At 34.6% G+C, this 13,236-nt stretch overlaps 2 protein-coding genes across 2 annotated transcripts; one reads left to right on the plus strand and one right to left on the minus strand.

The window, feature by feature from the left end:
• Positions 1–1,126: 1,126 nt before the first annotated feature.
• On the minus strand, positions 1,127–5,812 carry LOC114753057 (pre-mRNA-splicing factor CWC22 homolog). Its single transcript, XM_028941727.1, has 8 exons — positions 5,718–5,812; positions 4,252–5,123; positions 3,949–4,138; positions 3,000–3,103; positions 2,771–2,873; positions 2,372–2,676; positions 1,854–2,159; positions 1,127–1,682 (listed from the first exon to the last, which is right to left on the minus strand). Exons 2-8 carry the CDS (start codon positions 5,020–5,022, stop codon positions 1,317–1,319), a joined length of 2,145 nt encoding a protein of 714 aa, XP_028797560.1. The 5' UTR covers positions 5,023–5,123; positions 5,718–5,812; the 3' UTR covers positions 1,127–1,316.
• Positions 5,813–7,344: 1,532 nt separating this feature from the next.
• On the plus strand, positions 7,345–9,902 carry LOC114753125 (protein PATRONUS 2-like). Its single transcript, XM_028941792.1, has 5 exons — positions 7,345–7,461; positions 8,079–8,199; positions 8,409–8,678; positions 9,072–9,100; positions 9,342–9,902. The coding sequence occupies exons 2-5, from the start codon at positions 8,127–8,129 to the stop codon at positions 9,537–9,539; spliced, it is 570 nt and encodes a 189-aa protein (XP_028797625.1). The 5' UTR covers positions 7,345–7,461; positions 8,079–8,126; the 3' UTR covers positions 9,540–9,902.
• Positions 9,903–13,236: the final 3,334 nt, after the last annotated feature.

Below are 13,236 nucleotides of genomic sequence, written 5' to 3' on the forward strand. Positions count from 1 at the left end.
AATGAACTTGAAAATGAAAATATGTTGTTAACATAAAATATAAAAGTATCAAAAACAAAAATTTAGATTATAAAATTAAATATCTTTAGTTTAGGTTCATTAAATAATTTATTTTTAATGAACCCAAATAATATCCAATTATCCATACAATGTACAAACAGAAACGTATGCCAATTTAAAAATAATCTGATTATTAATAAAAAAAACGAATGATATTTTGAATTTATAATACTACTACATATACATAGTGATATGAGCCAATGTAGTGCCCAACATGATATTTAAGTTCACAGTCAACTTTTTTTTAAAAAAAGTTCAGATATACCTTTTTTTTTTTAGCTGAAAGTTCAGATATACCTTAAGTCAAAAGAAAACTGGAGAAAAGTTCCCTGCTGAAAATTTTATTAGTGAGAACATAATAAATTTGTATGCACATAAAGTATCCATACTCTAATTTAGGTTCTTGCAAACAGAATCTTTCTCTAAGTTCATAGTGAAATGAACCATATGGATTAGTCCTTGCCCACTTAGTACTTTATATTAATAAAACTCTAATAACCTGTTATTTTTTATTGTTACAAAAAAGTTTTGGTGAGTTAGATCCCAATAACTCACCAAGACCAATGAATACCTTCATGCTCAAAAAGTATTTACAGAAATATTTACAAGTCGCCTACTAACAAGGTTTTTACATTAGTAGGATGATTCGGACTCACAACCTTATAGGCTATGAACCAACTCCTTAGCAACTAAACTAGCTCTTGTTGGTTAATTTTTTGCTTTTTAAGTCCACATAAGAATGAATTATGCACTCACTTCTTTTTTACAAGAACATACCCGATAAAAAAATTCATGAGAATTAAAAGAAGACTAAAATGAAGCTTGGCTCAAATTAAATTAGACATGATTCAAGCGCCCCACTAATCTAAAACAAAGATTGACCTCTTTTTTTCACATCTACCCTCATTAAAGAGGAGAGATTAAAATGTTTTATCTTTTTTCACTTATTTACTTTATCTCTTCCTCTATTTAATTAAGTCAATGAGAATAAAATTTAAAAATATCCATTAATTATTCTACAAGTGATTTATATTTAGGAGCAAACTTTCTCTCTACACCTCATAAATAGGATAAAAGTAGTATCATTCAATTGAATTTTCATAAAACAAATGACGAACAAAATTAGCGGGGTACATTTGGAGACACAATATTTAACATTAAAAATCTACAACAAGTTGCACCACTCGTAACCGTGTAATACACGGGACTCACGGCTAAACCTATGCCCTGCACCCCCTTACCAGCACATAGCCACTTCACCTTCTCCTCCTCTTTCTTCGCCTCTTGTCGCTCTCATCAGAACTGGACGAGTCCGACTCGGACTCGGACTTGGACTCAGAACTAGCGGATCCCGAATCTGAAGTATCAGAACTCCCAGACTCATCGTCTGACTCTGAATCAGAGACTGGTTTCTGCTGTTGCATGATAAGTCGAGGCATGTTCTTCAAATACTCTCGCAGGTTCTCAGTAAGGCCACCAAGCCCAATGGATGTGAAGAAGTTAATGGCAAACCTTGTGTTTTTCGGATTATCTCTTGGAAATATGGATTCAAAATTTTCTTGCACTGTTGGATCATTCAGCCGCTCATTTAGAAGCCGGATGCCAAGATGTTCGGACAATTCCTGTAGTAGAAGCAACAAGAAGGTGAAATCAGCAACAACTTCCACACACAAAAATGAATCATTATACTGCCAGCTAGACAAGTTTTTACAATATCTAACCAAAATCATTGTACTACAAACAGACAAGTTTCCACAAAGTAAAAGGATATATTTAAGTTTGCGTCCTCATACCTGGAAGAGAATCTTAATGAATATACGGGAAGAAGAAGTGGTGTCGTCTTCAGTTAACCGTATATATGATAAAACGTGCCAGGGTAACGCGTCAGTCCCCAGTAAATGAGCAAAAAACTTTGCCACATTGCGCAATTTATTTGTTTCCAGGCGGTGGATCATTGAATATTGTTGAACGAAACACTTGTCAAAATTTTCTTGGTAGACTTTGTTGATCATGCAGAATCGCTGCCCAAGAAGACCATAATACCGAAGGTAAGTTCTCTCTTGGCTGCAACATTCCAAAAGCATAATGCACAGTTCCATCTGCCAAAATCCAACAAGATAAATGGGTAACTTGATAAATTAGAACAAACTATTTTTAAAACAAAAGACAAATGGGAACAATTTGTTTGATGCTGGAAGTGATAACAGTCCCTAAGTAATGAGGAAATTATGGTTAAAATTACGATGCAGTTCATTTGCTATTTATTCTTCTAATAACATGCAGTAACTGCCAGTAGAAATTCCAAACCTACCTCCTGACCGGGCTCTAGCTTGATTTTCAAAAGCTTATGACCAGCTTCCTCAAAATCTACACTGGACATAATTGTTAAGTATATTGTTCTTCTAAGATTGATAAGGTTTGTCTCTGTCTCATCTCTTATTTTCATCTGCTCCTCTTCTTCTTCATCATCATCTTCTTCTTCATCATCATCTTCATCATCATCTGACTCTGCATTAGAGCCTTCTTCGTCCTCGGATTCCTCACCCAGTATTGTTTTCTTCAACTCTTCATAACGCTTCTCGTTCTCCGGGAAATTTGGATCTGGCTTGAATATATCTAATGGACAAAAGAGGATGAGAAAAATGAGCAATCACATATAACAATTGAATAAAACAAGATGTAGGAATCAATTATAAAACTCAAGTAATACCAAGAGAAGTCTCGGGATCTATTTCCTCATCCAAGGAGACTTCATGCGTTAACTGGTCTTCCTCCTCCACAAGGTCTAATTCAGGACGGATAGCTGGATAGCCCTGTAAACACAAAGTTGGACATGTCACTTTGCAGCAGATCTTTAAAGTTATCATGCAAATTAATTTGACACTTAGTCCTACTGAGCTAACATCTATAAATAACTATACATATATATAGAGACGCACCTGAAACTGAGCCTTTCGAATTGCAAATAGGCCTTCAATTAAGAACTGAACACGTTTGTCAATCTCTCCTTCATGAAGAATTCCGCGAAAACGCTCAAAGATGCCTGTAAAAGCACAAAAACAATAGTCTCATAAAAGTATCCAAGACAGAAGTTGATAGAAGTCTCAAACATTATCTGTACATATTCATACATGCCTTACACGTGCATATATCTACAAAGCATAAGGAGATGCATAACACAAACCAGCAGAGGTGAAAGCAAGTAAAATCAATACATAAGAAAACTACTTTTTACCCATTCAAAATGTCAAATAACATTTATTAAATTTTTTGTATCAGACATAACCAAAAGGATTTAGTATTTCAAAATAAAGCAAACATGGGCATCAATGTAACATCGTTCCAATATTTTCTAACACAGCCTTCCAATGGCGCCTAAACATAGGCTAAGGTTTTAGACGGATTAGTTTTTGATGTCAAGCACCACCAGAAATTGAACAAAGCTTATAATATTTACGTGAAATCTAATATAGGTTTTTATCATGCCATCGCTGTTTGGCTAATCTTTCAAAATACATACATATATATAATTAAATCACTTAAAAAATGCATATTTCAAATTTTAATTCCTTCGCTATCCAACAAAAAGCACAAGCATGGATCATCAGACCTTGGTTTCAGTTAGCTTCTTACGAAGAGAAGAAAGGTAATCCAAATATCATCCTTACAATTGTACCATGCTTCGATAAAAATAATTAATACCATAAAGCATAAAAGAGAAACTGAAAAATAAACTACCAAAGGCATGTGAATACGGGTATGAACAATGAAGCAGAAAAAAAGACTCATGTAAATGAAGATTGTTCAAAAAACTGGCAAATACAATAATGGTAAAGGCTAGAATTATTAGGAGAAAAAAACGCTTTAGCACTTCAAGCAAATACTCACCATGAAGGCCTCTAGGCGAGACATCTTGCAATTTTGACCCACACTCTGTTACAAAACCAACAGCTACTTCAACACTGTCGTCAGTAGGCTTCTCTAGTAAAACTGTAAGTAACTCTAGAGCAACAATCTCATGAGCCACTTGCTGGTTTACCAGATGCGCGATAAACTTGACTGCAGCTAGTAATTGAGGCTACACATGCAAGGCACATAAACAAATATATAAGAAAAAATCAACTTGAATATTTTGATCTTGAAAGAATAAAAAACAGAATAAATTAGCATGAGAAAACTGTGATAGCATACCTTGTCATTTCGCTTATAAGCTCTCTTAAGCTGCAAAACAATTCTTCTCAGCAAAAGATCACCCACCTCAGGAAATTTGGTGTTCACAACAGCAACCAATGCAGCAAAAACATCCGTAAAACCCGGAGAAGCCATTTGAGACTTCATACATGAGCGGCAAAACAAGCCTCTCCCTCTTATTAAATTCTCTGAAAATAGTTCCGGAATTATATTTTTTATATTAGCAGCATTAACCTTGTTCACAAGTCCATTAATACTCTTTCTAAGAGCATCCCATGTTAACCGCTGATATTCAACACTGCTTTTGTCTTGAACTTCTTTCATCATGCGAGCCAACTTAAAAGGAGGGATGTAAACTCCTCCACTTCTACCCAAATTAGATCTATCGCCATTGAGATCCCCTTCCTGAGTTGTTGATTGTCTTTGAGGTTTTGAATCCCCATCTAACCTTCCATGTCCATCCTCTTTCATCCTATTATCTTCTTGTTGCTTGCTCTCATACTTATCCCTACGGTGCTTCTCCCTGTCACTGCCCTTAGTGATTCTGTTCTTCCTATCTCTATCTCTTTCTGATTTCCTGTCAATTTCATCCTCTGAATCATGATGCCCATGGCGATCTTTGCTTTTATGTCTGTCCTTGGTGCGATGGTGTCTATGACCACTTTCACGATCATAGGTCCTATCCCGTCTATGTCTACTATGATATCGATATCTATCTCTCTCATCCTTCACATGCTCTTCACTGGATTCACTATTGTAACTTCTACCCATGCCGATTTAATTGAGCTTCGAGAATCTTCCAAGATAATTGAAGAGAAAAACACAAAAAAGGAACAGACGAGAGGGAGAATTTTTTGGGCGCCAATGACTTCCTGGATAATGGAGACACACCAAAAAGAACAAGTTAAATTAACTCATAAGAGCTTAAATTTTTTTTACTGATTCAGGAAACTTCGCCAAGCCACTGAAGAATTACAATCTAAACTACAGCTTCCATATTGCCCGACACAACTTGAGCGAAGTCATTTACCAGATCATGCATCACAAATACCTTGAGAATTTTCTGAATTGATGATAATATTAAGAGACCAAGAAACAGAATGTCACACAGCAAAACAATACAAAGCATATAGGTCGCCAGTAATCAAAATGAAGAGGGCAGAAGTATAATAGCCGACTACACAACATTGAGGCAAAAACTAGAAATTAAAGTTCAAAAAACATTAAGCTCAGTTTATTATTCAAAAGCGTCAAAGTTCGAACGATTACACAACCAGATTCAAAGCCGAATTGAAGTGGAAAAAAAAAATTAAAACAAAGCAAGAGGCGGTGCGACGAAGTTCGACACAGGCTGACAACCACGCGGGGAACAAATTCAAATCTAGATTTAAAGCCATATTAGACCAATCAATCTGACCGAACTTTGGAAGCAGAGAAAGCCCTAGGGTTCTAAAATTCTTCAATACCTGCTAGACAGCAACCACGCAGGCCAAACAACGGTGGACGGCGTCCGACGGCGAGCCTAACCAAGTGGGGAATGCTTGTTCGTCGACGAAGAAAAATGGATGTGCTCCCTCTTACTAGGCGAGACTACGCTGTTAGGGTTATAATTTTTTTTTTTTTTAATAGAAGGGATAGGTACAATTTTTTAGATATGTTCGGATTTTTCATAGAGAAAATCACCCAAAACATATCGCTATTAAATTTTAAAATTTTAAATCAGTATTAATCAACGTACTCATAAAAAAAATAACTACACTCAAAAAATAAATAACAACACATTTTATAATAATTTCTAATTTAAAATTTTAAAATTCAACAATTATTTTTTGAGATTTTTCCTAGACTAAATTAGGATTGAATTCTAACATGTCTAACTATTATTATCTAGGCTAAAGTATATATTTGGTCCTTTAATTTTGTATAAAGTTTCAATTTGGTCACTTAATTTTAAAAAGTATATTTTTAATCCTTTAACCCTCTAATTTTTTAAAAAAATAACGACGTTAACATCTTAAATATTGATAAAATGTTCTCAAATGCTAACATATTAAGTTTAATTTTCAAAACATCTATGATTGTTACAAAAAAATCATCACTAACTACTAATGATTTTAGGATTAAAAGATAAATGTATGTTTTTTAAAGTTAAGAGATCAAATTAAAATTTTATACAAAATTAAAAATTAAATATATATTTTAGCCTATTATCTATATCTTAAAAAAGACTATGACTATTGGCAAAAAAAAAAAAAAAGGAGTAGACCACAACTCAAAAGCTAAAGATTTATCTGTATTATTAATATTAATGTAAATAAAATTTTAAAAGTTTAAGAATTATCATTGTATCCACATTATGAATGTAACCTTTATGAGGGAGATAAGCTTTAGGTGGAATAGCACAAAAATACGATTGGCATCTGCATATTCCATATTAATCTGTCCTATTTTGGCCCAAAAAAACTACCTTATTTTTTTCTTTTTGGGTTATCTAGAGTATCCTCTCATCCAAATAGGAAGAGACTAATATCTTGAAATACTATCAGGTACTATAATGGGGATTCTTCCTAACAATGTTTTTCTCCATATGCATCACCCTAAGAATCGACCTAGGAACATGATACTTAAAGTCTCGAAATCTCTTTCACTTGGATCAATACTTATTAGTAACTGCCTTTTTTTTAATAATATTGAATAACATTACTTATTAAAAGCAAACAGCAATACAAAAGAACTATTCTTGATCAAGATCCACCTCTTAGATCTAAAGTGGAGATTGATCAAAGATACAAAAATTCTTTTCCAATTTATGAGTAACTTTTGCTAAATTATCAAGAACAAATAAATGACACACGTTCACATATCTAATTAAGACTTGCTAGTCTATACTGATAAATTCGGTTTTTTTTTTTTTTACCAACAAAAAAATGTGACCTACCTTAAAAGTCATAAAGTTCTAGGTTAAGGTTGGAATATTGAAATTTATTAAGGGTTCTCTGGTCCAAACCCTTCATCAATTCAGCTTTTTATTTGCTTTTTTCTTCTTCTCCTCCCCCTTTGGATATTTATAACGGTCAGAAATAAACCGCCTACCCTATTCGTCGTTACATAGCGTCGTTCTCTCGCGGGCTCGAAGCAAAATTCAAACTGAACTCTGAAGAATTCGGCACCGTGGTCTGTTCATCTTCTTGAGCGTCTTTGTTCTCCGAGGTATCATCCTATTCCCTTTCAGCATCTCTCTTTCTGCTGTTTTGGATCCTTTCTTGTTCTCTCATTCGTTGGATCGGCAAGAAAAGGGTTGTGAACAGATTAAAGGTGTTATTAGTTTGTAGAAAATTGGGCAAAAGGCAAATACGTAATGGGGTGTGTGTGTGTGTGTGTGTGTGTGTTGAGGGATGAGTGGAATGGTGGAAGAAAATTGAACGAGTGATGAAAGAGTAAAGAAAACAATCGTTCATTATTTAATCGGAAAATAGGGGATCGTTAGACAACCTTTGCTCTTCTGTTTGGACTGAGGACCTTTAAAGTTTATGTTAAGATTGTCAATTGTGAGTCGCGCCACAAGATTCTTATAGCCTCTTTATCCGCAAAGGACCATTATATCTCTGATTTGCTAAACTCTTTAGAGCGGAGTTATCATGGTCACTACAGTAATTCTTTAGGGCTTGCTTTGTTGCTTGTGTGTATTTTTCAGACTCAGAATCAAAAAGTGTTCTTTTCAGTCTGTAAAACTGAACATTTTCAAGAGGAGTCGTTTATTAAGTGTGAAATAACTTTCACTTGAAAAAAAAAAAAATCAATTCATGCTATCTTCTATGTTGCTGCAGAGCCTAGTACCCAAGCCTTTTCTCTGCTGCATTGGATTAAACAAGGTAATGGCCAAATATATCACCCCTGGGAAGCTGATGATTAAAGATGAAAATTTGGTTCTTCAATCCAAACCCAAGAGTAAGGCTTATGTTGCTATGAACACTTGACCTGAGTAGAGTGGTGTAACATCAATAGGATTTTTGTTTCATAGATGTGCTCAAGAATAAAGTGATTGAGAATTATTTTTACATTTAATTAATAAGATGGCACTAATATGATTATCGCACACAAAATGAATTCTTACTATGGTGATTTTCTCCTGTTATATTGGTTATGACTTGCAATAGAAGCTGCCTTGAGTGGGAAGACAAAGAATTCTAAAGCGGATGGAAAGAAAGTTGGCTTAGTGCCTACTGGTCGAAAAGCTCTCAACGACATTACAAACAAAAACGCATCTGTTTTTGTCGAAGCCTCATCAAGGAAAAAGAATGCACCCAAGGAAGAACAAGAAATCAATGTGAAGGAGGAAACGTTCTTGCATGACCATAAGAAGTGCATTGAAGCCCAAAAAGCAGCAATGAACGCTTTGAATCTAGACATGGTTCTTCCACAAGATGGTATTTGTTTCTGGCCCATAATGCAAGTTGTTCTTAGTCCTCTTGCATGGCATGTAGGGTTCGTGTTGCTAATAGTAACACTAGGAATGAAGACTAGCAATCTCAAGGATGATTCATGAAACATGCTTTAAGAAAAGAGGATTGTGTTACTATAGAGCATATGAAGAAAAGGATGATGGCATTGGACACCTAACTTACAAAGATTTGTTAAGATCAGAATTACATAAATATTTGAGGAGAGATTGTGTGCAACATATCTGAATATTATCTTTTAACTCTTCCTTTGGATGGAAAAAAAAAGATGGATGTTTCCGTTTCTTATTACTACTTTACAATAAGTTTGAAAGCTTCTGTGTGGGAATCCAGAATCCTTACTTCATTTTATTCTTGCAGATTCCATAACTTCTCTTGATCAGATTAAGGTAATATTCCCTTCCTGTCATACCTTTTTCTTCACTTGTTTTGTTTTGGTTATGAATATTTAAAGGGGAGGTGACCTTGGACCAAAACAAAAGCATTGGTTACTTACTGATTATAATACTTAATCATTCAAAAAATTAAGTAAACATATATTCATTTCGCGGTTAAATTATATTCTCTTTGCTGCTTTGCTTCCCTTCGTTGCAACATTTACTCTTAACTTCTTTTTGGTGGCTTTATTAGGTCCCTCAATCCCCTCGTTGCTACCCAGAACCAGAGGAATTGCCAATGTCCAAGTTTTCTTATTGGTTGGACTCTTCAGCACAGAGGAGCTGTCCTCCATCTCCTCCTCCATTACTATGGGACTCTGCACCATCTTCTCCTATTTCATGGGATGATGAAGCGTTTGAGTTTGTTCTGAAGGAAGAAGTTGATGCTTAATAGCCTGTATGAAGTGGTGTTCTGGCTCTCCGAGAATACAGTTTGACCGGAGCAACCAATTAACGCCACTTCAAACACAGCCTAAGTTTGACTTAATGTTTGTTTCGTACTCATGTTTTCAAGACAATCATCGAAGAAACCTGATAGCTTTTAGCTGTGGAACTCGTGTGTTTACAGTTTGCACTGATGACTGTTCATATTTCATAGGTCTGGGAATTGTATGTTAGGCTCCCTTTCCTGAAGCTCCTTGCTTGTTAGAAGAAATCAAATTACAAGGATTGGATTATATTTAGATAAACTTTGTTAGGTGTTGACCGAGAAACTGTCTAATAACATAAAAATATGATGAGACCTTCCGTTTTCTTTGTGTTGTTGTTGTTCGAAGGATCATATGTTGTCAATTTATAAATCAATTCACTTGTTATGATCTAGCAGACCAATAGCTGCTGCCTATATTTACAAGGTGAACTAGTTAGGTAGTGTGCGCGCGCGCGCGCGCTGCTTCATGTTTCATGTTGCAGCGGGGAACATGAAATGTTATCCCTCTCTCTTTCTATATATGTATATATATACACAAGTGAGAACACGCATGGAGGAGGACGAGGGAAGAAAAATATCTTAACTAATAGGGAACTTTGGAAAGATAAAATTCGGAAGATTCAAAACCTCATACATCACAATACAACAACAAAGCTTTATCCCACTAAATGGGATCGGCTACATAAATCACACGGCGTCATTATGCTCTGTCAACAACTCAGTCCTTAGATATATTGTTGATCAGGAAATCTCGTTCAATGATCTCATTAAGCGTTCTTCTCAGTTTTCCTTTACCTTTTTTTATGAGACTTCATACTGTCTGATCTACCTTTCTCACCGAGGCCTCTAATAGCTTTCTTTGCATATGTCCAAACCACCATAAGCGATATTCAACCATTTTCTCTTAAACAGGCACCACCACTAACTCTTACTTTGATATTTTCATTTCGAATTTTATCTTTCTTGTATGACCACATCCATATCAATATCCTCATCTCTGCTATTTCAACTTTGTACTCTTATTTTTCCTTTATCGCCCAACATTTATTATCGTACAACATAGCTGGTCTTATAACAGTCTAATAAAAAATTTTCCTTAAACTTCTCAGATACATCTTACCGTAAATAACTTCAGTAACCTTCCTTCACTTTAACCAGCCAGCTTGTATTCTATAAGAAACGTCTCCATCAATTTCACCATTCTCATGTACCATGGATCGTAAGTATTTAAATTTTGATACTTGAGGAATGATTTGATCCCCTATCTTTACTTCTAAATCACCATTGCCTTACCTCTCCCTAAAATTACAAAGCATATATTCTCTTTTGTTCCTACTCAAACGAAGACCTGTTGACTCCAAAATCTTTTTCCATAACTCTAATCTAGAGTTAATTTCTTCTTTTGATTCTGCCATAAGGACTATGTCATTCACGAAAAGCATGCACATAGAGATTGTTGCTTGAATAAGCTCAGTTAGAACGTCTAGAATAATATTAAACAAGCAAGGATTCGAAGAAGATCTCTGATGTAGGCTAATCTTAATAGGAAAGTCATTTGTCTCACCTCCAGGTGTTCTTATACTAGTAGTTATCCCCTCATACATATCTTGTATCACTTTGATAAAACCTCATACATCACAATATTAACCAAAAAAATTTAATTTGTATCATAAAAAGTTTATTTAAAGTACAATTAGTCTAATGCATAATTTATGTTATTGATTTTTCTTTTAATTTTTTTCTAGGAAAGCATGAATGCAGCAATTATCCAACGCTAGACAATTTAACCACTAGCCCTTATCTAAGTCTAAAATGCTTTGAAAATTTATTCAATTAAAAACTTAGATAAATAATAAGAAAATAACCAAAAAAAATTTAATGTTTACATAATAAATCTATTTAATTTCAATAAAGTCAAAAGTTATACCATAATCAAACCTATTGGCAGAAAAAGAAAAAAAAAACGAACATAAGCAAACCGATGAATTTTAAATTGGTACTTCCCTCATTCAATGACCAATCAAATTTTTAAAAAGTCCGTTTTAAAGTCACACAACCCTCATTTTCACTCTCTGTTTTGGCCTCTCTTTTTTTTTTTTCCTCCATGTTCTGCCGAATCAGTCATAATTATCTCTTAAGCATGACATTAGTCATTAGGCAGCATATGCAGAAAAACACCTCTACTGATAGAGGCAATCAATGAACAGCACATAAAGAAAAATCTGCAAATATTTTGCTTGTAAAAATTTACAATGTTGCTAGCCAACAAACCTACTAAGAATTTACATCTCACTGTCAACCCCCACACAAGGTGTATATATAATTATATATAGGGAAAAAATGCAAAGTGAAATCAAACTAAGGAGAAAATAATCACAAGAGCATAATCAAATCCCTATTCTCTTCTTTCTCCTATCAAGCCAAACCAAGCTAGCTACCAACCCTCAAATCCTTAATATCAGATGGAAGCAAATGTAAAACTAATCAGCATTATCTTGCTGTAAATCCAACTAAAATAATGCGGAAAAAGAAGAAACTCATTTGTAGATCGTTTCATCAATGGCTGACTTGTCAGCCCCGCGTACATTGTACTTCTCATATATTCTGGCCCGATTCTCGGGCCCACCATTGTTCTGCTTGCTTCTCACTAAACCGCTTTCGACTGCATTCACCAATCATAACCTAAGTCAGTATATATAAGGAATTTGATATTAAGGGATGAATTTGTGCTAAGGAAAAAGGAATATAATGCAAGAGATCAAGAATATTCCTAGAACATGACATGAACAATGAAGTAGTACCAGAACACAAATGCCACACATGCTCTTAGTAAGAGATCCATTTCTATCCTTCCAGGTTCTCCCCTCCTTTAGTCTTGGCTTCACCATTCTAAGTTAGGCAGTTCACCAAGGCTATGTTTGGATGGAAGGAAAGGTGGGAGGAAAATAGGGAGGAGGGGATACTAAGAAAGAAAACTTCTGATAATAGTAAATAAAAAAATATATATATTACTATTTATGGGTAAGTTTCCATTCTGGTATTCTTTCCTTCCTAAATTTTCCCCATCCAAACATAGGGTAAGTTTTTTTCATGAACAGTACAATGTAATTCTTTCGTCCATGCAAGAGAAAGCATTCAACAAAACCAAAAATGTAATAACTTTTTGTTGCAAACAATTAGTAATGTCCCCAACTACTCCTCCAATCCTAAATATAATACCCATTTTGTAGGTAATTTACACTACAAAATGGGTATTATATTTAGGACCGGAGGGAGTATTAGTTTTTTTTTTTAAAGTACTTTTTTTTTCATGCATAGTGCCCCCTGACCTCTCTGTAGCCTACAGGCACAGACAGCCTTTTTAAAATAAAATAAAATAAAATAAAAATTGTTTCCAAAAGTGATATGGAAAGATTTAATGATAAGACACTACAGATAAGGTAAGTTAAAGATATGAGATTTAGTTAGATTTTACCATTTTTTATTGATATATTTTAAATTACAAAATCAATGCATTTCATACCTGAACGAACTCTCTTAGATCTATCACACCTCCAAGGGAGGTAAATGTAATATATACTCCAGGCTCATCTTGCTCAACCCATCCACCTCACCCCGAGGTCTCACCTTCCTTTGTTCTGCTCCATTTCTTATCGTT

This window comes from Neltuma alba, unplaced genomic scaffold (assembly GCF_004799145.2).
Source record: "Neltuma alba isolate B1F8T4 unplaced genomic scaffold, ASM479914v2 tig00001204_pilon, whole genome shotgun sequence".
NCBI classification, from domain to species: domain Eukaryota; kingdom Viridiplantae; phylum Streptophyta; class Magnoliopsida; order Fabales; family Fabaceae; genus Neltuma; species Neltuma alba.

Bases quoted from the DNA above. Each gene is read 5' to 3' on its own strand.
- LOC114753125 (XM_028941792.1), top strand. From the start codon at position 8,127: ATGGCCAAATATATCACCCCTGGGAAGCTGATGATTAAAGATGAAAAT. The intron at 8,200-8,408 runs GTAAGGCTTATG...GACTTGCAATAG, and splicing joins TCTTCAATCCAAACCCAAGA to AAGCTGCCTTGAGTGGGAAG. The intron at 9,101-9,341 runs GTAATATTCCCT...TGGCTTTATTAG, and splicing joins CTTCTCTTGATCAGATTAAG to GTCCCTCAATCCCCTCGTTG.
- LOC114753057 (XM_028941727.1), bottom strand. From the start codon at position 5,022: ATGGGTAGAAGTTACAATAGTGAATCCAGTGAAGAGCATGTGAAGGAT. The intron at 2,677-2,770 runs GTATTACTTGAG...TTTGTCCATTAG, and splicing joins AGATCCCGAGACTTCTCTTG to ATATATTCAAGCCAGATCCA. The intron at 2,160-2,371 runs GTAGGTTTGGAA...GGATTTTGGCAG, and splicing joins AGCTAGAGCCCGGTCAGGAG to ATGGAACTGTGCATTATGCT.